This window comes from Hyla sarda, chromosome 9 (genome assembly GCF_029499605.1).
Source record: "Hyla sarda isolate aHylSar1 chromosome 9, aHylSar1.hap1, whole genome shotgun sequence".
NCBI lineage: Eukaryota > Metazoa > Chordata > Amphibia > Anura > Hylidae > Hyla > Hyla sarda.
Window position 1 is genome coordinate 42,063,270 of NC_079197.1, and position 27,923 is coordinate 42,091,192.

Sequence of the window (27,923 nt, forward strand, 5' to 3'; positions counted from 1 at the left end):
ACATATACTGCTTTGGACAGTTCCCAAAATGGACAGAGATGTCAACGGAGAGCACTGTGGTCATGATGTCAGCTGAGAGCACTGTGTTCCAAAAAAGAAAATAATTTCCTCTGTAGTATTCAGCAGCTAATAAGTACAGTGGTCGCTCAACATACGATGGTAATTCGTTCCAAACGACCCATCGTTTGTCGAATCCATCGTATGTTGAGGGATCCGTGCAATGTAAAGTATAGGAAGCTGTACTTACCTGTCCCTGCTGCTCCGCACCAGGTCCTCACCGCTCCCGCTGCTGTTCCAGGGGCTCCCGATGCTGTCCCGCTGCTCCGGTGTCTTCTTCGCGATCCTCCGGTGTCTTGCGCATCTTCTGCAGGGTCCGGGCCTCGCTTTCTGGTGACGTTATTACGCTGCTGCGCCGGCGCGGCGTGCGTAGTGACGTAATAACGACGCCGGAAAGCAAGGCCCGGACCCTGGAGAAGATGCGCAAGACACCGGAGGATCGCGAAGTGGACCCGGAGCAGCGGGAATAGGTAAGCGAACCTGCCAGGGATGCTTAAACTGCTATCCGACAGCAGCTTAAGCATTTTGCGCTGTCCGATAGCAGTTAATGCGATGGCCCCGACATATAAAAGCATCGTATGTGGATGCTGACATCGACATGCGATGGCCTCTGAGAGGCCATCGTATGTCGATTTTATCATATGTCGGGGCCATCGTAGGTCGGGGGGTTACTGTACTAAAATGATTAAGATTTTTTAATAGAAGTAATTTACAAATCTGTTTAACTTTCTGGCACCAGTTGATTTAAAAAAAAAAAAGTTTTTTTAAGGCCAAAATGGGCTTTGTCCTTAACCTCTTAAGGACTCATGACGTATTATAAAAATATATTGCTAATTAAACCGCACGGTCAATGGCGTACGCATAAAAAAAATTCCAAAGTCCAAAATAGTGCATTTTTGGTCAATAAGTCCGATCAATGCAAAAATTGTACCGCTATGAACTTCAGATCATGGCACAAAAAATGAGCCCCCATACCGCCCCATACGTGGAAAAATAAAAAAGTTATAGGGGTCAGAAGATGACGATTTTAAACGTATACATTTTCCTGCATGTAGTTAGGATTTTTTCCAGAAGTCCGACAAAATCAAACCTATATAAGTTGGGTATCATTTTAACCATATGGACCTACAGAATAAAGATAAGGTGTCATTTTTACAGAAAAATGTACTGCGTAGAAACAGAAGCCCCCAAAAGTTACAAAACAGCGTTTTTTTTTTTTCAATTTTGTCTCACAATGATTTTTTCCATTTCGTCATAGATATTTGGATAAAATGACTGACGTCATTACAAAGTAGAATTGGTGGCGCAAAAAATAAGCCATCATATGGATTTTTAGGTGCAAAATTGAAAGAGGTATGATTTTTTAAAGGTAAGGAGGAAAAAACGAAAATGCTAAACTGTAAAAACCCCGGGTCCTTAAGGGGTTAAGGGTTTAAGCCAATTTTATTTAGTTCTGATAACTGCCACTTAAAACTAGACACATAACTCAATAAAAGGTTTTTAAAACAAAGACAGTATATCAGATGTCACAGTATTGGTAGATGGTCAAATGATATCATGAGTGTTTGTAAATAGTATACATAACTTAACATTTCTCCACTTCTCTTTCATGTTTCTACCCGATTTCTGCATTTGTCCTGGTTACTGTAAAATCAATATGTGTCACATACATTCAGTTGTATAACAAAGCATTGTGTCATCTAGAAACAGAATACTTGGAATGCGGTTAGACATGCAGCTTTATGCAGTAAGTACACAAATACTGGAAGTGTGTTTGTTCAAAAGTAAATTGTACTGTGCTTGTAATTGTGTGTAAGATGCCGATTGATTTACCCAATAAAGATAAGAGAAGATGGTAAAATAATTAACCTGTGACTATATCTGCTACAAAGGACAATGTACAAGAGAATTGTACTCCATCTTTACTATTATGTGATAAGCATTTTTGTGAAAAAGAGCTGTTTTGCCAACATTAACCAACCTCAAAACCTGTACTTTCTAGATGGGTTACTTGCTTTTTTTTAGCGGGTCCAGACCATTCTTATTTCCCAATATATGTGTTTCTGTATTTCTAGATCTTGTACCTACACAGAGAGAAACCCTTAAAGGGATTATCCAGGAATAAAACCTGGAGACAGAAGGGAGGCAGTTTTTGAAAGAAATTAACAGTTTTTCTATTCCTGGATAACTCCTTTTAAGGGTGCGTTCATACGCTATTGCTAGCAGTTGGTTGCCCTTTGCGGGAATCCCACTTCGAGTTACGCAACCATTGATTTAAATGGGTCCACAGACAGTCCGCAATAGTGTCAGATTTGCGGACTGTCTGCGGACCCATTCAAATGAATGGTAGTGTAACTCACAGCGGGTTTCCCACAGCGGGAAATCCGTTGCTAGTTGCTAGCGTGTGAACGCACCCTTAAGGGGACATGTTTTTTTTTTTATATTTGTCCAAATACATTTACTATGGGTTTCACTTCAGATTCTATATAACAACAACCTTTAGGGGTCGCCCCCCAAGGGGTTAACCCTAAACTAGAAACCCCCCTTAAAACTAAATTTTATTAGATCTTTTAAAATATATATGAGCTCCGGTGTTGTGGTTAAAAGCACAGCTAGTAGTTGCTTGAATAGTATATTTGCATCCTATAACTTCTTTTATAATAATATTGTGCTTTGCTGGCACTAATCTATGGATGCCGTTATATTAACAGAAAAGCACTGATAGCTGCTAGTTAAAATGTGAATAGCTCTCCGCTTCCCGACGTTTCGTTGGATAAACCAACTTTATCAACGTACAGAGGCTAATGATTTCTTCAGATTCTGGTGCATATGGCTTGTAGTTAGCTGACCAACTTTAAAGTGGTGAGCATTCATATAAGTGATATGATTGGCTCAAATTGGTGTAATGGAGCACACATAGTTACATTTTAAAAGCTATACAGTGTCGTTCTTCCCCACACAGGCTTCCATTGTAAAGACAACATATATTGTTGGTGTAATTATCTATTTATTTTTTTATTTTTTTACTGGATGCCACAGTACTATTCCTTACAGCCAACGATGGGTATATCACCTAATCGCCGGACTTTATGACATTCTTTTGGCCTCTGTTAGGTAATTGGGTCCTGTGGATATATTTAATTTATATGCTTGGAGATGCCATGGCTTCTAAGTAAACATAGAGCCTTAAGACCCCTTTACACTTGACAATTTTCAGCTGAATGGGCTGAGTATCATCTTATGTAAAAGGCACAGTGATCAGCCAACAAAAAAGCAAACTTGCCTTCATCTGCTGGTTGTATCATTTAGGATGCTCTTATATGCACTGCTACCGGCTGCGGCTGCTGTGTCTGATCAGTTATTGCAGGCAGAACTGGGACTTTAACCCCTTAATGACCATGGACATGTATACACTTCCAGGGTAGATGATCATTCCCACACCTGGACGAGTATACATGTTCATTAATCTCGTGGGTAATGCACAGTGTACCCACGAGATTGTGGCAGGGTCTGCACTGCTGTAGGCTGTAAGTGGTTTGAGAGAGAGAGGCAACTCCCTCTGTCTCTCCAGCAGCACTCACAATGTGATTGTGAGGTGCTGCGGGGGCCTGTTAGGCTATTATGAAAGTCCTAATATGCTGTCTGTCAGTGTAAAACTGACAGGCAGCATATTACTACAATGCTTTGGAATACTAAGCTAGTGTACGCTAATTTACCTGTACGTACACAATATTCTAATCTGCTATGCTACTTTGTCCTGCCAAATTAGCATATACTAGCAGAAAGCGGTCCAAACATAGTCACTAGGTGACTTCGTTCAGGCCACCAAAATGAATGAGATGGTTACAGTATTGTGGGGGTGCAGTATTTTTTGCCAGCTCTGATCCTTTGCAGACATGGAATGGGGTCTACAATTAATATAATGATGTCCAGCAAGCCAAAGGGTCCTCCTCTCCTTCTGGGTCCTGACAGGCAGCTGACAACCAAATATGGCCTAAGTGAGGGTACTATCTAACACGGAACAAACAGACTAATAAAATATGGATGTACCAAAAATATGTCCCACAAACTAATTGTGGGGGAAAAAAGCAAATTTCTAATTTTTTTCGACTGACTTCGAAATTATTCCAACCACACAATAGGGACTCAATGTACTCACTACTTCACTGCCTAGGTGAATGCTTTTGGGGTGTATTTTCAAAAATGGGGTCACTTCTGGGGGTGCAGTATTGTTCTGAAAGCTAGAATGCTTTTGCAAGCCTATAACTTCTATAATGTTATCCTGAAAGCCAAATGAGGCTCCTCCCCTTTTGGGTCCCACCATGTGACCAAGAAACCAAATATGGCCTAAGGATGGGTATTGCTTAACATAGGACAAGCAGGATAATAAAATTTGGGGTGCATTTCATTAATTTCAGAAGTTTTTTTTTTTTTTTTAAAGGAATCCCACAAATTATGCATATTTGAAAAAATAGAAATAACTTACACAGACTTATGCTAATACCATCAACACAAAAATGCATCAAAGAATGCACTACTAACCCAAGTAAATACTTTAGGGGGTGTCACTTTTTAAAGTGTTCACTTGTGGGGTGCAGTATGGCAGCTAAAACCCTTTGTAGGCATGGAGTGCGGCCTATAATTAATTCGGCCTAATATGATGCCTTGAAAGCCAAATGGCGCTCCTCTCCTTCTGGGTCCCACCATGCAGCCAAGCAACCAAATATGGCCTAAGTAGGGGTATTTCCAAACACAGAACGAACAACGTAATAAAATATATAGTGAATTTCCTCCTTTTTCGATGCAATGTACAGAAAAATATGTCCCACAAATAATGCATTTGTGATTAAAAAAAAGGCAAATTTCTATTTTTCCACTGACTTTGTAACAATTCCAATTCCAGCCTCACTAAAAGTACTCAATATACTCACTTTTGGTCTAGGTAAATACTTTAGGGGGTGTAGTTTCCAAATTGGGGTCACTTGTGGGGGTTTGATATGGTTCTGGCAGTTGGAAACCTTTGCAGGCATGGAGTGTGGCCTATAATCCCTTCGGCCTAAAATGATGCCCTGAAAACCAAATGGCCCTTCTTTCCTGAAAACCAAGGGTCCCACCATGCGGCCAAGGGACCAAAATTTAGTTGGACTTCTAATACATTTAAAATGTTAATTAAAAAAAATGCTGACAAAATAATGTATGCATGTATAAGTTTCATAAACTATTTTCACAGTGGGGGAGATTCTCAAAAACTACTGTAATTTCTGTTCCAGTGATATTATTCACACCTTTTTTTTCTTCACATTTTCAAAGGTCTTTTGTGCTGCTTTGAAAATATGAAAATATGTGAAAATTCCTTTTCCAACAGTTTTTTTTTTGTTGCAGCCATATTGGATTTTTTTGCGCCAAAATTGCAGAGTTTGGCACCAAAATTGGCAATTTTAGTGCCAAGATTGCTGACTTTTGTGCCAAATTTTGCATCCCAGAAAATTCTGGCGGCAACATCTCACAAAATATTCCATGGTTACTAGTGCCCAGACAAGCAATAACTGTATAAATAAAACTGTATACCACACATAAGAAAAAAGAAGCGGAGCGCTCACCGTTCTTGTAGTCAGCATAGGTAGCTGATCCTTAGACCGAGTCAGTCCCAAGCAGGGAGGCGGCTGATGGATCCGGGGGAGTTCAGAAGTCGGGCCACTGACTGTATCACACCCCTAGGCGCTTCATCAGGCCACTTAGACGTCATCACGCATACTCCACATCTTTATACTTCTTCCCAAGTCACCATTCCAGTGAAAACAAAAACAAGGAGAACCAAACAGTAAGTGTTAACCCATTGTGTACTTTATAATAGAAAAAAGTATTAAAAACAAGCTAATGTAGAATAGCACAAACCTGTGAACGTGGGATGAAAAAAAACAGGATTTATAGTAGCGCACCCAACTCATTTTTATCATTTAAACCTAACGGTCTTACTGCATTCAACAACTAGAGGCACCCTGGTTTGGAAACACTGAAATAGACAGTGATTTACAGCTCCCAGCAGATCTTTCTTAATTTTATATGTAAGGATTTGCTTGATCTATATTAGTTATCTACTTATTTTTGTTTAATCCTCACTTTTTCCTATTTTTGGATGACATTTTGGTGGCTTCAGAACCAATTACCAGGTTTCCATAGAGTTATGGTCTCAACATACAATGGTCGTCCTGGAACCAATTAATATTGTAACTTGAGGGACCACTGTATATGCATAACTAATTTTGAGTACTGGGCCCTATAGCAACCACGATGTCTACTACCCTGTTACTGTAGCTACACCCAGCTTATGAAGTGTTGCTTTTAAATAATATTTTTTTTACAGAACACTTAAGAAGTGACCGAATGCCTGTTTTCAGACTTGTGATTCAGTAACAGCTTTAGAGGTACTCCCTCTAGTGCCCATTGGGCTTAGTGATATTTCTGTGAGTTGTATTCATCACTTACTTGCGTGAGCCATTTAGTGCACATTCTGAAGGATTTCCAGTGGAACATGAAATATGGCCACCACCTTTCCTGTAAAAATACTATCCCTCCTATCTTTGTTACAGTTTTGTCCTATTATTACATAAACACAAAGTTAACATTTTAATATGAAGACAGTTTTAGTGCCACAGTCACTACTACATTTTCATCTGGTGATGAAAAAAATTATTTTTATTTCCCTGACTCTAAGTTTTCTGCCCTGTAAATGTCCTTGACTCTAGGATGACATTTGTAACAAACAACCAACTGGGCCAAAGTCTATGCATTCAAAAAGCCCCTCTTTATATAGCTTACATGTAATACAACATTTCAGCAATGGACATTTGTTTTAGTGGGGCAAGCCACTTAAGCACTATGGGGGGGATTTATCAAAACCTGTGCAGAGGAAGAGTCGACCAGTTGCCCATAGCAACCAATCAGATGGATTCTTTCATTTTTAATAAGGCCTCTGAAAAATAAAAGAAGCAATATGATTGTTTGCTATGGGCAACTGGTCAACTATCCTCTGCACAGGTTTTGATACATTTCCCCCTATAGAGGGCGTGGCCTGGCTGCTGAGGTGAATGGACGCGTGAGAAGTGAGCTCCGTCTCCACAACTCCTGTTAACGGCTAACTCCAGCATTTACTGCTGCAAAACCAGACCTCTGGTGTGCCAGTGTCTTCTTTACATCCCTCCCGATATGCCGGCATGTAGAAGAAAGGCCACCAAGCAAAAAAAAACTATCTAACTTCTACTTTTCTTGTGAGTCCCGGAGCCTCCAAGATGGCGCTGCCTGCCCGCACCGCCCTTCGTCTCCGGCCTCTCAGACCGCGCTGCATGACAGCTTGTCAAGTCTTACCTTGCGGCCGCCTCGCCGTTCTACTTCTGACCCGGAGCTTCACAGTCGGGAACTGCCGGGAGACATCATGCCATGCTCCCCAGCTGCTCCTCTGTCACCGGAGCGGAGCGCGAGTGAGCTCCGCTACCTCAGCACTCTCCTCCTGCTGCTTCCTGGAACCTGCCTGCTGACTCACCCCTGCATAGCCCAGCCAAGCAGAGACCCCCGGATGACAGAGCCTGAAAGTTCCCTAACGGTATGTGATGAGGGCTCTGGTACTGCCACAAGTTTACAGGGGGTGGATGAACTGGCCACAATATCGGTCTCGAACAAGTCTCTTACCGATACCACAATGAAAGGAATGCTACTGATACTGCATAAAGCCTTCCTCTTTGACATGCACAAGATGGTGACCACTGAACTCCGCAGTCTCAGACCTCTCTAACCGAGTTTTGCATGTTGAAGAAAAATTTGCGGACTTTGCAGAGTCTCACAACACCTTTATAGACACTGCTAATGATTTAACAGATGATGTGACACTCCTAAAAGCAAAAGTGGCGGATCTTGAGGATAGGAGCCGTCACAATAATATTAAGATAAGGGGAGTTCCGGAATCTGTTTTGCCTGCAGACATTCCCAAGTATGTGCAATCTCTCCTGAAAGCTGCTATGCCTACTTGTTCCGATCATGAACTAGAAGTAGATAGGGTACACAGAATTCCAAAACCTCGCAATTTAGACGACTCTGTACCCAGAGACATCCTAGCTAGGTCTATAATTCCCTGGGTCACCTTTTGTCCCCTATTTTAATATTGGCACCACATTTGCCATGCGCCAGTCCTGGGGAACAGTCCCTGTTACTATAGAGTCCCTGAATATAAAAAAAATAGGGGTCTGTCTATTACTACTTAATTCCTTTAGAACACGGGGTGAATGCCATCTGGACCTGGCGATTTTGTCTATTTAGATTTTTTGTAGGCGGCGCTGTACTTCTTCCTGGGTTAGACAGGTGACCTGTACTGCGGAGTTTACCATATCTCGCTGTATTTCACCTGGCATTTCATTTTCCTTGGTGAATACAGTGGAGAATTTGTTTAATATATTAGCTTTTTCCTGATTCCCGTTTATAATTTCTTCTTTATCATTTTTTAGCCCCTTAACGACAATGGACGTAAATGTACGTCATGACACGGTGGTACTTCCCGCACCTTGACGTACATTTACGCGCCATATGTTTTGGATCACCGTGTCTCCTGACGTGGTGATCGGGTGAAGATGACTGCTGTTTTCTAACAGCAGGCACCTTCACATGTCGCCCCAGGGGGATTTAACCCCCTCCTGTCACGGCGATCGCTGCGATTGGACAGAACTTCGTACCGTTCAATAGCAGTGATCCAGCTTAATTTCTGTCCCACTGTGACCCGATGACATTGTAAAACATGGTGATTAGCACTGTCCTAGACAGCGCCAATCACCATTCAGTAAAGGAGGAAGGTGGCAAGGTTTCCACTCCTCCGATTGCTGCCATTGGTCTGTCAGGATCAGACCAATGGCAGCACAGTCTAAACTAGGTGTCTAGGTGACTCATCAGTGCATTTTGCTGCTGCAGCCTGCCCTTATAGATTTTTTTTTTGTGCAGGTTTTTTTTTCCAGTTTTTCTTACCCTATTTTTTTTTTTGCTTTTTTTTTTCCTTTTCGGAGAGGGCATTTGCGGTCCGTGCCATGAGTTGCTGTTCTGCACTGTGTGGCCGGACCGTACCCCTTGCATTTTTTTCGGGAAGCGTTTTCATTTTTTACTGTTGCATAATCACTACACTACACACAAATAAAGTACGTAAAAACACTACATTTTCACAAACACCTACACTTCTTACAAATAAAGTAAGTAATACACTACATTTTCACACACACACTTACAACCCCCTTCCCTGTCCCTACCCCCCAAATTTTTTTTTAAATGGCCAGTAGGGTGTTTTCGGCACAGGAGGCATACGCCATGCTTACCTCCGATACCGAATCAGTCAGTGATGGGGAAGAGGAAGATCCTAGCTTCCTCTTTTCTTCTTCTTCCTCAACATCCACTGAAGGCGGCAGCAGCGTGTGTGCCGCAGGGCAATGCCGGTAGCAGCCCCCCAAACTAGTAGCCCTGTCCCCCAGACTAGTAGCCCTGTCCCCCCTATAGGTGACCCAGTCTGGACCCCACTTCTGGACGATTATGCGCCACTGATTCCTGGGTTTGCTGGCTGCCCAGGAATCCAAATTGACACCACAGGCCTCACTTTTTTCAGTTAGGACTTTGTCAATTTGATGGTGGCCCAAACATACTTGTACGCTGAACAGTTTGTGAGCCAGCACCCCGATTCTTTTTTGGCTAGGTCCCATAGATGGGCTCCCATTAATGCAGCCGAGATGAGGACCGACCATTAATGCAGCCGAGATGAGGAAAAAGCCGACCATTAGGCAATACTGGAGTGGGGATGTTCTGCAAAACACCCCACTCTACCAAATGGCCATGCCACGGGCACGCTTTGAGGCTGTCGTCAAATGTTTGCATTATGTTGATAATGCAACGTGCCCGTCCCGAAATGATCCCGCAGAAGATGTTACAAAAAAATAGTGTTGTACATGGTCCAGACGGCATTGTACAACGCTTTTGTACTATTCTGGAGTGCAGGCAACACGGGAACATTCCTGCAGTTCCAGGAGGTAGTGATCAAGGCCCTGATCTTTGGCGACCAGGAAGGAGCAGGCCCAAGTACCTTTGGAACTGTAGGCCCCTGTATTGCCCCAGGGCAACATTTTCCAGGAGAGGTCCCCCCACACTGGAAAAAAAAGATGGTCCCAGAAAAGATGCAAAGTCTGTCATAAAAAAGGGATAAGAAAGGAAACCATTTTCCAGTGTGACATCTATCCTGAAAAACCAGGCCTCTGCATCAAAGAATGCTTCAAGGCGTATCATTTGTTTATTGAGTATTAAATTTACGATTTACCCCATTTTTATCCCCAAATTAACTGCACATTGTACACCAGCCTGGATGCGGCGTTGTACAATGCTTTTGTTCTTTTCCAATGTGTTGGTAACGTTGTACATGAGCTTGGGACCACGGCTATGTACAGCGCTTTTCCGATGCATTGGCAACTTTTCAGTCCGTGGTTGCAATAATCCCCAAAAAGTCCCAAGAACATTGATCCAGGGATTTATTCTGATTGCCATATTTGGAGTCGGGAAGGAATTTTTACCCTGGCATGGGTCAAATTGGCATCCGCCTCATAAGGTTTTTTTTGCCTTCCTCTGGATCAATACAGTAGGTCAGTGTTTCCCAACCAGGCTGCCTCCAGCTGTTGCAAAACTACAACTCCCAGCATGCTGGGAGTCACAGTTTTGCAACAGCTGGAGGCACCCAGGTTGGGAAACACTGCAATAGGGGGAGATTTACTAACTGTGGTGTTTTGGTACGCCGCATGTAAGTAAATCTCTGCAACTATCAGCCACCCCTGTGCAAATTACTAACATAGGCCTCAAATGTGCAAAAACTTTGGGGCTACACCAACAATGAAAACTTTGGGGCTACACCAACATGTTAGTGTAAAAAAAAATTTTTTTTTTACACTTACATGCTACTGTAGCCCCATTTTTTTCATTTTCCCAAGAGATAAAAGGGGAAAAAGACGCCCAAAATTTGTAATGTAACTTTTCCAGAGTATGGAAATGCCCCATATGTGGACGTAAAGTGCTTTGCGGGTGCATGGCAGGGGTCCCAAGTGAGGGAGCACCATGCATATTAGAAGCCAAAATTGGGGATTTGTACTGCAATGGCTGTTAGTTGCAGAGGTTCAGACAAAAACTAAAATAAAATAACCTACAAGTGACCCCATTTTGAAAACTGCACCCCACAAGGAATGTAACAAGAGGTGCAGTGATCATTCAGACTCTACAGGTGTCTGACAGACTTTTGGAACAATGAGCCGTGAAAATAATACATTTAATTTTTTACACTAACCTGTTGGTGTAGCCCTACAATTTTTATTTTCACATGGGATAAATAGGGAAAAAGGCCCCCAATATTTGTAAAACAACTTTTTTCAAGTATAGAAATACCCCGTATGCAGACATAAAGTGATCACACTGCAGAGCTTATAAGTAAGGGAGTGAGCGCCATCAGCCTATTTGGAGAGTGGATTTGGCTGGAATGGAGGTCAGTAGCATGGTGTGTTTGCAAAGCCCCCATTGTGCCAGGACAGTGGAAACCCCCCACATGTAACCACATTTTGGAAACTACATGCCTCAAGGAATGTAAGAAGGGGTACAGTGAGCATTTAGACCCCAAAGGTGATTTCAATATTTTTGGAACAGTTGGCTCGAATAATAAATAAAAAAAATTTCAGCGCAATGTTCAAAACATCTTTGAATTACTGTTTGGGGATAAATGATCACTGCACCCCTTGTTACATTCCTTGATGGGTGTAGTTTCCAAAATAGTGTCAAATGTTCCGCTGTTCTGACACCATAGGGACTTCCTAAATGCAACATGTCCCCCCCCCCCCCCCCCCAAAACCATTTCAGCAAAATTCGCTTTCCAAAAGCTAAATGTGGCTCCTTCTCTTCTGAGCATTGTAGTGCACTCGCAGAACACTTAACATGCACATATGGGGTATTTCCATACTCAGAAGAGATAGGGTTACACATTTTGGGGGGAATTTTCTCCTATTACCCCTTTTAAAAATAAAAATTTGGGGAAAAAGCTGCATTTTTGTGGAATTTTTTTTTTCATATTCACATCCCACTTTAATGAAAAGTCGTCAAACACCTGTGAGGTGTAAAGGCTCACTGTACACCTTGCTACATTCCTTGAGGGGTGTAGTTTCCAAAATAGTATGCCATTTGGGCATTTTTTTGCTGTTCTGGCAGCATAGGGGCTTCCTAAATGGGACATGCCCTCCAAAAACCATTTCAGCTAAATTTGCTTTCCAAAAGCCAAATGTGACTCCTTCTCTTCTGAGCATTGTAGTGCGCCTGCAGTGCACTTGACTTCCACACATGGGGAATTTCCATACTCAGAAGAGATGGAGTTACAAATTTTGGGGGGCATTCTCTCCTATTACCCCTTGTAAAAATGTGAAATTTGGGAGAAAACCAGCATTTTAGTGAAAAAAAAAACCACAAAATAATTTACGCATCCAACTTTAACGAAAAGTCGTCAAACACCTGTGGGGTGTTAAGGTTCACTGTACCCCTTGTTACGTTCCTTGAGGGGTGTAGTTTCCAAAATAGTATGCCATTTCAGAAAAACTCACTCTCCAAAATCCCACTGTCTCCTTCCCTTCTGAGCTCTCTAGTGCACCCACAGAGCACTTGACATACACATATGAGGTATTTCCTTACTCGAGAGAAATTGGGTTACAAATTTTAGGAAGATTTATCTCCTTTTACCCCTTGTAAAGATTCAAAAACTGGGTCTACAAGTACATGAGAGTGTAAAAAATGAAGATTTTGAATTTTCTCCTTCACTTTGCTGCTATTCCTGTGAAACACCAAAGGGTTAACACACTTACTGAATGTCATTTTGAATACTTAGAGGGGTGCAATTTTTATAATGGGGTCATTTGTGGTGTATTTCTAATATGAAGGCCCTTGAAATCCACTTCAAAACTGAACTGGTCGAACTGGTCCCTATAAAAATATAAGTAACTTTGTACATCATAATTGTTTTATGGAGTGGTCGATAGCGTCATCAAATGACACACAAGCTCAATTCAGGAAAGCATGGGCTAAATGTTTAAAATATAAACCTATTAGTGGCTAAACATAATAATTCCGATCATCAAGAACTCCCATACCAACCACCCCCCCACCCTCCTCCTCCTCTATTATATTTGTTCTCTCTTATATTTTTTCTCTCCTATCAGGTATTTTCTCACCCCACTCCTTCTCTCCCCCCCCCCCACCTTCTTCTTTCACCATAGACCCGTAATAACCCGTAATCGCGCAAATTCACACTTGCGATTTGCGCCGCTCACCGACATGGGGGGGTCTGATGACTCCCCTGGGCATTTGCGCGGGGTGCCTGCCGATCGATATCCGCAGTCACCCTGGTCCGGTCCTTGCCCGGCATGCGGCGGGGACCGAAATTCCCACGGGCATACAGGTACACCCTTGGTCCTTAAGTACCAGGGAGCAAAGGCGTACCTGTACGCCCTTGGTCCTTAAGGGGTTAAAGCGTATCTGTCAGTACCTAATCCTGACAATGTCCATCTAATTTTTATGTGTCTAGCACCTTTATTTTTTATTACACTTTTAATTTAGCTCACTAATCTGAATTCCTCTCAAAGGGAGGGGGTGTAGCCTCACTGTGCAGGTCTCCACCCCCTTCCTCAGTATGCTGTCTACTCACATCTCCCCTAGCATTAGCAAAACTACAACTCCTAGCTTGTCCTCACTGAAAGTAGCGGGACACAAGATGACAATGGGAGGATTTTTCCTCCAGCTGTGAGCCCTGGACTCACAGCTGTCAATCAAGGAAGTGTGTCCATGACATAGGTGATGAAGCATGGACACAGCAGGACTAATATGTGTCCAAGCAGGCAGGGGGGAGCAGTTGTCTGACTGGCTTTTTCTGTATGAAATACTGAAAATTTTCTAATGAAAGCAATTGCAAAATTTATTGGTTTTGCATGCTTTACAACATATCAAAACCTTTTCTATCTGACAGTGCCCATTTAATACCTTTACCATCCCTGGGGGCACAAACGTCCCCCAGGGATGGTGATGATAATGATTTTAGCATATATAACACGTTGGCAAGCGTTATATATGCTAAAATCTGCTGATTGGTTCCCTTTAAATGTTGACATTACAATGGTTTTGTATAGGTTTTGATGCATTCGTTTACAGTATACATGGAAGCTTTTGGATTTAGGCAGGTTGACACATGCATGAAACGTGCCAATCTACTAGATAGGTGCTTTAATGAATCTCTGATAGTTCTGTATGTTGGATGTCTAAGATAAGGTCTTTGTATAAGAATTAGCAATAATTTAATTTGCCTAATTGTAGCCTAAAGAGAATGATCTTGTAACTAAACCAATAATGGCCATATTACTTTTTTTGGATGTTTGAGTGGCTTGTTTAGTACTCCTGGCAGTCCATTTTATATGGGCTGTGGGTTGAGTTACTGATTTGGTGGACAGTGTGTGGAACAATTACTCTTCAATAAGTAGAGTGGCGTAAGCTGAGGATTGATATTAGCAATGAATGGGAAGGCCTTTAGACATGAGTCCTATGTGTGAAGGACAATTTACAACAGGCCAGACGGCTTAAAGGGGTACTCCGGTGGAAAAAATTTTTTTTAAATCAACCGGTGCCAGAAAGTTAAACAGATTTGTAAATGACTTCTATTAAAAAATATTAATCCTTCAGTACTAATTAGCGGCTGAATACTTCAGAGGAAATTTTTTTCTTTTTGAAACACAGAGCTCTCTGCTGACATCACGAGCACAGTGCTCTCTGCTGACATATCTGTCCATTTTAGAAACTGTCCAGAGCAGGAGAGGTTTGTTATGGTGATTTTCTCCTACTCTGGACAGTTTTTATAAATGGACAGAGATGTCAGCAGAGAGCACTGTGCTCTAAGTAGGAAACTCTATGTTCCAAAAAGAAAAGAATTTCCTCTGTAGTATTCAGCCGCTAATTAGTACTGGAAGGATTAATATTTTTAATAGAAGTAATTTACAAATCTGTTTAACTTTCTGGCACCAGTTGATTTAAAAAAATAATAAAAAAAAAAAAAAAAGTTTTCCACCGGAGTACCACTTTAAGCCAAAAACAAGTTGACATGTTTTTACTTTTGGAAGACATCAGAGGGCTTCAAAGTTCAGCAGCAATTTTCCAATTTTTCACAAAATTTTCTAAATCAGAATTTTTCAGGGACCAGTTCAGTTTTGAAGTGGATTTGAAGGGCCTTCATATTAGAAATACCCCATAAATGACGCCATTATAAAAACTGCACCCCTCAAAGTATTCAAAATGACATGCAGTAAGTGTGTTAACCCTTTAGGTGTTTCACAGGAATAGCAGCAAAGTGAAGGAGAAAATTCAAAATCTTAATTTTTTTACACTCACATGTTTTTGTAGACCCAGTTTTTGCATTTTTACAATCTGGTCTCCGGTGACCCAGGAACCCGGAAAAAAGGGGTGATAGGTGGCGTCCGAGACGCTACCTATTACCCTTTACCAGCAGGAGTGAGGTGGTGGAGGGAGGGGGTGTTCGGCGGTGGGGGGAGGCTTACCCGGGGTCCTGTGTGACGGCAGTCCCGAGCAGCGGCGGACCCCAGCGGCGGCACGGTCCCCAGCGGTGGCTTTCGGCGGAGGGATCTAACAGCAGGAGGTATGCGCTATTTGCCTCCTGCTGTTGCCTAGCAACAACTCCCAGCATGCACAGCCAAAGAGCATGCTGGGAGTTGTAGTTTTGCAACAGCTGGAGGCACAACTGCAACTCCCAGGATGCCCTTTGGCTGTCTGGGCATGCTGGAAGTTGTAGTTATGAGAAATTGTGCCTCCAGCTGTTGCATAACTACAACTCCTACCATGCATGGACAGCCAAAGGCATGCTGGGAGCTGTAGTAGTGTGCCTCCAGCTGTTGCAAAACTGCAACGCTCAGCATGCCCTTTGGCTGTCAGTGCATGCTGAGAGTTGTAGTTTTGCAACAGCTGAAGGCACACAGGTTGGGAAACGGAGAGTTTGTTACCTAACTCAATGTTTCACAACCAGTGTGCCTCCAGCAATTGCAAACTACAACTCCCAGCATGCATTGACAGACCGTACATGCTGGGAGTTGTAGTTTTGCAACAGCTGGAGGCACACTGGTTTTGCAACCAGTGTGCCTCCAGCTGTTGCATAACTACAACTCTCACCATGCACGGACAGCGAAAGGTCATGCTGGGATTTGTAGTTTGCCCCCCCCCCCCCCCCCCCCCCCATGTGAATGTACAGGATACATTCACACGGGCGGGGGTTTAAAGTTTGAGATGCAGCTAATTTTCCGCTGCAGCTCAAACTCCCAGCGGAACCCACGCCTGTGTGAATGTACCCTAAAAACACTACACTACACTAACGCAAAATAAAAAGTAAAGAATACTACATGTACACATACCCTTACACTCTGACACCATAGGGGCTTCCTAAATGTGACATGCCCCCCCAAAACCATTTCAGAAAAACTAACTCTCCAGAATCCCATTGTTGCTCCTTCCCATCTGAGCCCTCTAGTGCACCCACAAAGCAGTTTACGTACACATATGAGGTATTTCCTTACTCAAGAGAAATTGGGTTACAAATTTTATGGAGATTTCTCTCCTATTACCCCTTGTAAAAAAAAAAAAAAAAAAAAAAAAAAAAAACTGGGTCTACAAGAACATGCGAGTGTAAAAAAAAATTTTTATTTTGAATTTTCTCCTCCACATTCCTGGTATTCCTGTGAAACAACTAAAGGGTTAACACACTTTTTGAATGTCATTTTGAACACTTTGAGGGGTGCAGTTTTATAACGGGGTATTTTTGGGGTATTTCTAATATGAAGGCCCCTCAAATCCACTTCAAAACTGAACTGGTCCCTGAAAAATTCTGATTTTGAAAATGTTGTGAAAAATTGGAAATTGCTGCTGAACTTTGAAGCCCTCTGGTGTCTCCCAAAAGTAAAAACATGTCAACTTTATGATGCAAACATAAAGTAGACATATTGTATATGGGAATCAATATATAATTTATTTGGTATGTCTATTTTCCTTACAAGCAGAGAGCTTCAAAGTAAAAAAAATGCTAAATGATCAAATTTTTCATAACATTTTGGAATTTTTCACCAAGAAATGATGCAAGTTCTACTGGTGGCGGAAAGTTAAACATATTTGTAAATTACTTCTATTAAAAAATCTTAATCCTTCCTGTACTTATTAGCTGCTGAATACTACAGAGGGAATTCTTTTCTTTTTGGAATGCTCTCTGATGACATCACGAGCACAGTTCTCTCTGCTGACATTATTATAATAACGCTTTATTTATTGTTGTCCTTAGTGGGACAATAACGTTTTTTAATAGAAGTAATTTACAAATATGTTTAATTTTCTGCCACCAGTTGATTTAAAAGAAAAAAGGTTTTCACCGGAGTACCCCTTTAACCCTATTGTTCTTAGAGAGATAAGCTGTATGGACAACACATGAATTTTCATGAAGTGTATAGGATGCATATAGTGTATAAGTGCAACTGAAACGGTTGGGCAGCGCCTTATCCTCTTTTCTCAAGTGACAACATGTAACCATTCAGCCATGCTAAACATTCATCTGTATAACCGCCAAACGAATGTTCATCCGACAGCTATTGAAAGTGTATGGACACTTTAAGCTCAGTTCATGTCTAGTATTAAGACCATATAGCAGTGGTCTTCAACCTACGGACCTCCAGATGTTGCAAAACTACCACTCCAAGCATGCCCGGACAGCCGTTGGCTGTCCGGGCATGCTGGGAGTTGTAGTTTTGCAACATCTGGAGGTCCGCAGGTTGAAGACCACTTCCATATAGCATGTATGCAGTGTGCATTGTGAGAGTTCCTTCTGCCACAGACTGCACAAAAAGGCTAAGCATGACACTGGCTCCCAAGATGCATGTTGTCCATATCTTATTTAAAGGAGTACTCCGGTGAAAAACTATTTTGATCAAATCAACCGGTGCCAGAAAGTTAAATAGATTTGTAAATTAATGTTTGTAAATATTAACCCTTCCAGTACTTATCAGCTGCTGTATGCTCCACAGTAAGTTGAGCAGTCTGACAACAGTCGTCTCTTCTGACACCTCTGTTCCTGTCAGGAACTGTCCGGAGCAGGAGAGGGGATTTGCTCCTGCTCTGGCAATTCCTGACACAGACAGAGGTGTCAGAAGAGAGCACTGTGGTCAGACAGAAAAGAACAACTCAACTTCCTCTGGAGCATGCAGCAGCTGATAAGTACTGGAAGGATTAAGATTTTTTTAATGGAAGTAATTTACAAACCCGTTTTACTTTCTGGAGCTAGTTGATATAAATATAAAAAATAGTTTTCCCCGTGGAGTACCCCTTTAAAGGAGTAAATAATGCTGGGGTTGAGGGAAAATAGAAAAAGAAAACACATTTACCTTGCTCCAGTCCTCCGCTGGTCCCTCTGCAGCTCCCATTCACCTCAATCTAATCCCCAATGTTCTCTCTTCCTCCTACTTCCAAAACAAGCATTTAGAGCAGGCGCTACTGCCTCAGCCAATCACTGTTCGCAGTGTCCTGTCTCAACCAGTGATTGGCTGAGCAGGCAGGTCCTGCACCCAGAGGTCTTCTTGGAAGTAGGAAGAAGAGAGAAGATCGGGGGACCAGATAGAGGCAGATGGAGGCTGCGGGGGACTATTTTCTCCCAACCTCCACTATTTATATATATATATATATATATATATATATATATATTAATGGCTGGATAAATACAGAATGTCATTTATGCACTGATCACTTGGTTACAGACAAAACCGGGTTTCATTATTTGTTTTAATCTGTTGACTAGGGCCTGTGCTTCTGCAATGTTTCTACTTGATGTTCATATATTTCTCAGCTATGTTGTGAGGTCTTAGATACTCAAAGACACGATCAGTCCATTGAGTCACCATCAGCCCATCTCTGAGCAGCCAATCAGTGTGTTCAGCATTTTCTTACATGCTGCCTGTGACAGTCGCACAGCCAAGTTAGTTTCTCTTTAGCTTGTTTAGTATAGCAGTCTTCTCCTCTTACTAGTTTTTGTAATAACTTATTTCATGGCTTTTTACTTTATAGCCATGGAGTTTATAAGTATATCTGGACCGAAAATAGTTTCCCTTGGAATTACTGCAACCCAGCTCTTTGTTATTCTTCTCAACATAAGTAGGTGATGACGTCCTGTCATTTAAAGACCACGGTGAGTACACAGAGCCTGGATATATTAATATATTTATTAATGACCTTTTAGAGGGATTGTATAGTAAAGTGTCAATCTATTTATATATTTAGTATTGACCTTGTTGAGGGATTGTATAGTAAAGTGTCAATCTATTAATATGTTTAGTATTGACCTTGTTGAGAGATTGTATAGTAAAGTGTCAATCTATTAATATGTTTAGTATTGACCTTGTTGAGAGATTGTATAGTAAAGTGTCAATCTATTAATATATTTAGTATTGACCTTGTTGAGAGATTGTATAGTAAAGTGTCTTTGCAGTTTATAATAAGCTCTGTAAAGTGGTTAAAGGGGTACTCCACCCCTAGACATGTTATCCACTATCCAAAGGATAGGGGATAACATGTCTGATCACGGGGATCCAGCCACTGGGACCCCACAATCTCTGGGCCGGGGATGTGGCATTAATGAACAAGGAAGCCTGGGGCTTCTGTGTTTGTGACTTCACGCCATGCCCCATCCATTCATGTCTATGGAAGGGGGCCTGATGGCTAGTACACAGCTGTCAAGCCTCCTCCAATAGACATGGATGGAGGAGGCATGGCGTGAAGTCACAAACGCACAAGCCCCAGATTTCCATGCTCATGAACTCCGCTGAGCTGGACCCCCTGCGATCAGACATGTTATCCCCTATCCTAATATATTTGGATGGGGAATAACATGTAGGGGCAGAGTCCCCCTTTTAAGTATAGGGTCAAACATGCCATATATTGCTGCCTATTCGCTGCTGCATATTTTCCAAACCATTGAAGTCAATAAGTAGTAATACTGTATCTGCTGCAGAAAATACACAGCAAAATAAGGCACGTGTGACCTTACTCTACCACAGTAGAGGACAGTGCACTGTTACAAATGGATCTGGATAGGTGGGAGGTTTGGGCTGGGAAGTGGCAGATGAGGTTCAACACTGATAAATGTAAGGTTATGCATATGGAGAGGAAAAATCCGGGCTGGGATTATGTACTAAATGAGAAAACACTGGGGAAGACTGACATGGAAAAGGACTTATGAATTTTAGTTAACAGAAAATTTAGCTGTAGTGACCAGTGTCGGACAGCTGCTGCCAAGGCTAATAAAATTATGGGGTATCAGAACGGGCATAGATGCCCACATCAAGGAAATAATTCTACCAGTGTTCAAAAAAGATATATTGGAACTGGAGAGAGCTTTAAGTTGGGCAGCCAGAGTATTAAGGTAAATGGGAGGACTACAGTACCCAGAAAGATTATCATAATTAGGGTTATGTAGGTTAAAACAAAAAGACGGCTTAGGGGCAACCTAATAACTATTAATGAATATATCAGTGAGCTGTAAAGAGATCTTGCGCATGATTTGTTTATACAAAGAACTCCATCCTCTAGGTCAAGAGGAAAGAAGGTTTATACACCAGCACAGATGGGGGTTCTTTACTGTTAGAGAAGTGAGACTATGGAACTCTCAGCTAGAGGAAGTGGTCATGGTGAACTCAGTAAAAGAGTTCAAAATGGACCTAGATACGTTTCTGGAGAGTTATGATATTACAGGTTATGGATACCAGATTTATAGGGACAGAATTTCGATCCAGGGATTTATTCGGATGCCATATTGGAGTCGGGAAGGAATTGTTTCCCTGGTTTAGGATAATTGGCATCAGCCTCATAAGGTTTTTTGCCTTCCTCTGGATGAACACAGCAGGGACACAAAAGGGATATAAGTTGAACTTGAAAAACTCTTGTAATTTTTAACTCTATGAAGTATGTTATGATAGTGTATACATGTTACTGCCACCACGCCCCCTCCGTGTACCTCTTTGGGAGAGCTGGAGATACAACGTTCCCTCATAGAGAAACATGGAGGGGGGCGTGTTGGCCGCAGTTTCATGCAGGGGTCGATACACTCCCTTCCTGGGGACTGCCAGGTGCCGTGCAGGAGATTTTGGGAGGTCCCAGCTGTCAGATACGTTTTACTGCACTGGAGTACGTCTTTCAACTTCTGAGTATTGCTTAGTTTATTACTTATAAGGAAAAAAAACATTTTAAGAACATGTGGTATCTTTTTATAGTTTATACATATCAATATTTGTATGTGCGCATATAAGTATAGAGATGGTGTAATAGTAAGTGAGTAGAAAGTTTTTCTTAACCTCTTGGCTACATCCACCACACATGTACAACAGGCGTGTACACAGGGACTATGAAGTGAGCACAAACACCTGGTGCTAGCTGCTATCAGCAGCCCACACTCACTAATTATAACACCTCAGCGATCACGCTGATGTTAACCATTTATCTCCTTAAATGCAGCAATCAATAACAATTGGGGCATTTAAATGGCAAAATAACATATACCGCTGGTTTCCCGTGGCTGATTGCCACCCACCAACAGCATGATCACAGTGTGCTGATCGATTTCTATGAATGTCAGAGGACTTTGGAAAGCCTTCGTGCCTGCCATATTTACTTTGCTTATACAGCCTGTACTAGCAGATTGCCAATCAAACTGATAAATGCAATAGTATTTAATGATTGCTTATGAAGTCCTGTAAGGGGACTTTATAAGTGGTATTGCCATTTGCAGAATTGCCCAAACTATTTAAATATAATGTTATTGATCCTGAATGATGAACGGCGTAAACGAAAAAAAAAAATCAAATTCTAGAATTTTTTGTCACGCAATATATCAGAAAAAGTTTATAAATGGTTATCCAAATTTCTATACAAACATAAATATTATATGTGAATTCAAGTAGAGAAAGACATGGTCGCACATCCACTATTTGTAATTTGATCTACTTGCTTCTCAGCATAAATTCAAAAACTAACAGGTTGTTAGTATACATTTTGATCAAAAGGTACAAGCCCACTCGAACTGGGCGGCGACCACCACCGCTGCAACACCAGTGCCCACAGGGGAAACCCACTGGCAGAGCAGCCCCAATGCCACTCAGACCAGTCCCAGGGCCACGCCTCCCCATAGACACGGTGCCACAGCAGCAACGGATGCCACAGTCTCTGGCAGTCTCCCAGTCTGACTGGGAGCACATGGTGAGAGAGCTTTTACACCATGTTCACACTGGTGTGGTGCTGTGCGGTGTACGTTGCTGCCGTGGCACCGTGTCTATGGGGAGTCGCAGCCCTAGGACTGGTCTCAGTGCCATTGGGGCTGCTCTGCCAGTGGGTCGTTCCCCCTGTGGGCATGGTGTTGCTGTGGTGGTGGTCGCCGCCCAGTGCTACGCCATTTTATGCTAGGGATGTTAGGGACCCACTCTAAATAGGTGGCCTTGACATGTGGAGTTCGTTTGTACCTTTTGATCAAAATGTATACTAACAACCTGTTAGTTTTTGAATTTATGCTGAGAAGCAAGTAGATCAAAATACAAATTGTGGATGTGCGACCATGTCTGTTTTCTCTACTTTAATTCACATAAATATTATATGTATTTACTTGTTTGAACTACAGATTACTGTCCTTCCTTTAGCCATGTAGATAAAAAAAATATAAAAGTTATAGGGGTCAGAATGTGGCAAGTTACATTTTGTTGTTGAAAGTAGTAAAACAAAACAAAATCTGTAGAATTTGTGTATCATTGTAATCATATTTTCAGAATTAAAGGGGTTATTCAGGAATAGATAAACAGAGCCAATTTCTTGCAAAAACAGCACTACTCCTGTCCATAGGTTGTGTGTGGTTCTATTCCAGGATAATATGTCTGTTTTACCATAATGTGCACTGCATAAACATGAAAAGCCCCAGAATATACTAAATTGTGTTTCCACCCCCCCCCCCCCCCCCAAAAAAAAAATATTTTTTCAGTTTTGCTATAGATATCCTTACAAAGTAGAACTAGTCCCACAAAAAAAACAAGCTTTCATATGGCTCTGTACATTGGATTATGACTTTTAGAAGTCATGGAGAAAATAGGATGGATTCTCAAGTGGTTAATGCTTATAGAGAAAGGTGTTTTACATATAAGAAAACTGGTTAGATGGGGGAGGGGCAGAATAAATCCAGAGATGTTTTGGATTGGATATCGGAATGGAGATTTCATGGCAGATAAACAAGGGCAAGCGTGAAGAAGTAAGATGATGAAATAAAATTAATTTTTTTACTTATGCAGTTGATTTTGTACATTCTAAGGTAATAAAACATTACATTCTAAGACTAAGGTGTACTAGGAAAAGAAAAACAAATCAGGTAAATAATTAAAGGGGTTATCCAGGAAAAAAACTTTTTTTTATATATCAACTGGCTCCAGAAAGTTAAACAGATTTGTAAATTACTTCTATAAAAAAAAATCTTAATCCTTTCAGTACTTATAAGCTTCTGAAGTTAAGGTTGTTCTTTTCTGTCTAAGTGCTCTCTAATGACACGTGTCTCCGGTAACGCCCAGTTTAGAAGCAAATCCCCATAGCAAACCTCTTCTAAACTGGGCGGTTCCCGAGACACGTGTCATCAGAGATTACTTAGACAGAAAAGAACAACTTTAACTTCAGAAGCTCATAAGTACTGAAAGGATTAAGATTTTTTAATAGAAGTAATTTACAAATCTGTTTAACTTTCTGGAGCCAGTTGATATATAAAAAAAAGTTTTTTCCTGGATTACCCCTTTAAGTATAATGGCACCTTAACAAAAGGTACATGACAAAAATAAAGAATATCGCATGCAAAAATTGTGCAAACAGTTTTGCAACTTTCTGTAGTATTGCATTACTCCTCACATGGCAGTGCTCGCACTTTTGAAGAGGAAGTCTGAGAATGTGTTATCTAGAATATACTTAATAGCCTAGTAGGTCATCAGTGTGTGGTAACTGAGGGTCTGGACGCCTACACCCAAACACTTTGCAGGAAAGTAGCAGTTAGAGATGAGCCAAGTTACAGTGATTCAATTCTGCACGAACCTCGCGGCTCGGCGGTTGCTGACTTTAGCTGTATCAATTAGTTCAGCTTTTAGGTGCTCTGGTGGGGTTCAAAAGGTAAATACAGTCCCAGGAGTGTGTCCAAGGACTGTATCCACCTTTTCCAGCCCACTGGAGCACCTGAAAGCCGAACTAATTTATGCAGCTAAAGTCAGCATAAAAAGGAACAAAATAGAAAGAAAAATATATGTTAAAGGTAATTTATGAATTAACATCATAAATAAAAATGTAAAGCTCCAAATGTTCATATCTAATATACTTTTATTTTGATTGGTTTTTAGATGTTCTAAGACAGGTTTAACAGCATAATCCATCAGCTAAACACTACTATCACCACTTAAAGTCACCCTGGGAACCTACAAAAGAAAAGACTGCACGTTTCCAGAGCTGAAGACATGGACCCCACTGTGTTGTGTTTTAGCATCTGAACTTCTGGATTAGTCAGCCACATTTTGTGCGGACCAATCTAAAATGCCCTGATCTAAAACATAAGCTCACCGATGTGAGCCAATTAAAGTCATCCTGAGAACCTACAAAATAAAAGACTGTATGTTTCCTGAGCTTTAGTCATGGACCCCACTGTTTTGTGCTTTAGCATCTCTACTTCTGGATTAGCCAGCCACATTTTGTGCGGACCAACCTAAAATGTCCTGATCTAAAACATAAGCTCAATGATGTTCAGGGTGTTTATAACAGTTCATTTTTAACAGTTTTTGTTGTCGAGTACCTTCATGTTGCTTTAATAACATACAGCAGATGACAGTCAACATCCTTTCTTCTGTAAAATGTGGAAAGTATTGTCAGCTGTACTTGGATATCACCAACATTAAGACACAGTTGTGCTTCCTTGAATTCTCTGTGCCCCTTCAGGTCTGTACTGAAATCATTATAAAACAATGACGTACAAGAAAACTTTCATGGCTTCCATTGAAGGTGAGCATATGTTTCTATGGCCCTAAGATGATATTATGATGATGCAGATAGCAATAAAAATGACAAATGTATTTACTTAGACTTTATGCATTTACCTAGACTTGACCAGTAAATAGTATGATGTAAATAGCATGCTTGGGGCTGTTCACATTACTTTGCAGCTGTATACTGCAGGTATACTTAAAGGGGTACTCTATTGCTAGACATCCTTTTCCCTATACAATGTCTGACCGTGGGGGGAGCAGAGATCGCGCTCTGCATGTGGCTTGCTGGGGTGCTATGCAGGAGCTTGCGGGGTCCGGTGAACCTCTGTGATCAGACACTTATCCCCATTACTGTGGATAGGGAATAAGTTTCTAAGGAAGGGAGTACCCCTTTAAGTAAATCATAATAAAGTTGTTGTAATGCATACTGCAGCATGCCCAGTGTATAGCCATAGTCTTCAATAGACTAAGCATAGCTTACTTATGACTATGCTTGGTCTGTTTTAAACTAGTATATATATATATATGTCACAATGCCTTCATATACCTGTGGTGTATAGACAAAATCATGATGTTAAAGGACATCTGTAGTGCAAAATAACTTATCCTCTATCACAAGGATAGGGGATTAGTTATAGATCGCAGGGGGTCCTGGCACTGGGACCCCTGCCATCTCCTGCACGGGTCCCACGAGAGTCTGCTAGAAGGGGGCGTGTCTGTCCCCAGCATGACGTGGCGGCCGACGCGCCCCCCATGTATCCCATAGAGATACATGACACACTCCCTTACTGCAGAATGCCGGGGCCCCATACAGGAGATTGCGTAAGGGGGGGGGGAGCCCCCACAATCTATAACTTATCCCCTTATCCTTTGGCTAGGGGATGAGTTATTTTACACTACAGATGTCCTTTAACAGCCCCTTAGCTATATATTTTAAAAAGCCCATCCGAATTATCCTACAATTTAAAGGTATCTCCTATCCATAGAAAAGAAGGTAACTAGGTGAATGTTAGGGGTCCAACTGCTGGGACCCTCACTATTTACCAGAATAGAGGTGAAATTTCCTATGCAATGCAGGGAGTGGAAATAGCTTTAAATTATGGAATAACCAGTTTAAAACCACGATCACTATAAAAACATGATAACTTACCTTAGCACCTATGTAGTTTAAACTAAAGTAGAAGGCTCCCTCTGTTATCTCACTTTCAGGTCATATTTACACACCGGCCTTATGTACACACAAAAAACACCTCTAACATTTTCAGATCTTTTTCAGCCTTCATTTTGTATTTAGGCCATTTCTTTTCACAGTTTTTGGCCATTTTTTCAGACATTTTTCTTTTGAATGTTCATGACCTAATGTATTTTCAAAATACATATTTATTTTTCCATGAAAACAGCATAATCCTAACAATTATGGATGCAAAGTTATAAACTGTGGGGGAACAAAGGGCTGACTCCTCATTGAATTCAAAACAACCATTTTCTGGGGTGCTTCTTGAAAAATAAAAAAATAGCCCAAAACGTAGCATGGACATGAAGTATCCTTTCTACTTTCAAACAGAAAGCCTGGGGCTTCTGGGATAAGAATGTTTAGAATCTTATAGTATTCTCTAAATGTTACTACATGTTATCTTTCTTAACTTTATTTTTTTTTGTGTATGTAACCAGCATATTTTTCATGCTATTTAGGCTAGGAGCACATGTTGCAGATTTGCTGCATATTCTCTGCAGAAAAAAAAAAAATGCCAAAAGCAGAAGTGAATGCAACTGGACATATCAATGAAGGTGTTATATTTCCCCTTTCCAGCTGGATCCAGTTCTGCCTTTGGCGCATTACCTACTGCATATAATCTGCAGTGTATCTGCATTGTGTGTTCCTACCCTTACAGCTTGATTACACAGATGGATTTACTAGCAAACTTTTAATGGGGGCTGGCTGTCTGCTGGAGAAAATAAGTCACAGATCCCACTAACATTAATTGGGGTTGAGGAGGATTTTCCACAGCAGAAATCCTGCAGAAGAAAACCTGCCACTGAGGGCCCACTCCCATTCAAACTTGCAGAGGGAAACACTGCTAGGGTTCGCTAGCATATCCACCTGTGTGAACGAGCCCTTAGGTTGCATTCACATTGCTTGTGAATGGAGCAGACCCCATTGAGGTCAATGTAATCTGCTGCAGATTTTCTTTTGTGGAAATTCTGCTGCAGACAATTGGCTGCGGAACCCACGCAGCGTCATAAACTGGGAAACATGCTAATAACCCCTCTGTGTGAACGTACCCTTGAGGTTCCACTGATCAGCATCTATTTTGGTTTATATTTCTGCCTAGCGTGCACCATCTCTATTGGTCTTGACTTTCTTTTTGCTTCATGTTTCTGTGTTTCTTGAGTGTGATATTAGGGAAGGATTTACCTGTGCTTGGAGAGTTTCTCTGGTGAATGTCAGAGTTTTCAATGTCATTAAGTTTACCTGAATCTTAGTTTTCTTGGTGAAATCTTGTTTTCCTGAGTTAGTGTTGTCTTGTTGCTCTCTTATGTTCCATCCTTTGTTTGACATTTGTCCTTCATCTGAACCTTTGTGGTCCTTCTGCAAACCATAATCATCGGATCTTGTCATCTAACGGTGAGTTATCATTTGTGTTATCGTTTTTTACTTTGCTCTTGATACTTCCTTGCAAGATTTCCTCATGCGACTGCTGACTGATCATCCTA

General features: G+C 41.4%; 1 protein-coding gene and 1 long non-coding RNA gene across 11 annotated transcripts in view; one reads left to right on the plus strand and one right to left on the minus strand.

Moving 5' to 3' along the window:
* LOC130290244 (uncharacterized) overlaps positions 1-27,923 on the plus strand; it is a 95,696-nt gene that overhangs the window by 61,135 nt on the left and 6,638 nt on the right. For 4 of the 10 annotated variants that reach the window (XM_056537582.1, XM_056537584.1, XM_056537589.1 and 1 more), the window contains 2 exons: positions 19,237-19,357; positions 24,573-25,224. In XM_056537582.1, the coding sequence (XP_056393557.1) occupies positions 25,188-25,224 (37 nt within the window). In that variant the 5' untranslated portion in view covers positions 19,237-19,357; positions 24,573-25,187. The other 6 variants (XM_056537585.1, XM_056537587.1, XM_056537583.1 and 3 more) reach the window with 5 other exon arrangements.
* LOC130290245 (uncharacterized) lies at positions 1,583-7,554 on the minus strand. Its single transcript, XR_008847539.1, has 3 exons — positions 7,423-7,554; positions 5,658-5,829; positions 1,583-1,701 (listed from the first exon to the last, which is right to left on the minus strand). It is a non-coding gene; the product is annotated as an uncharacterized LOC130290245 (long non-coding RNA).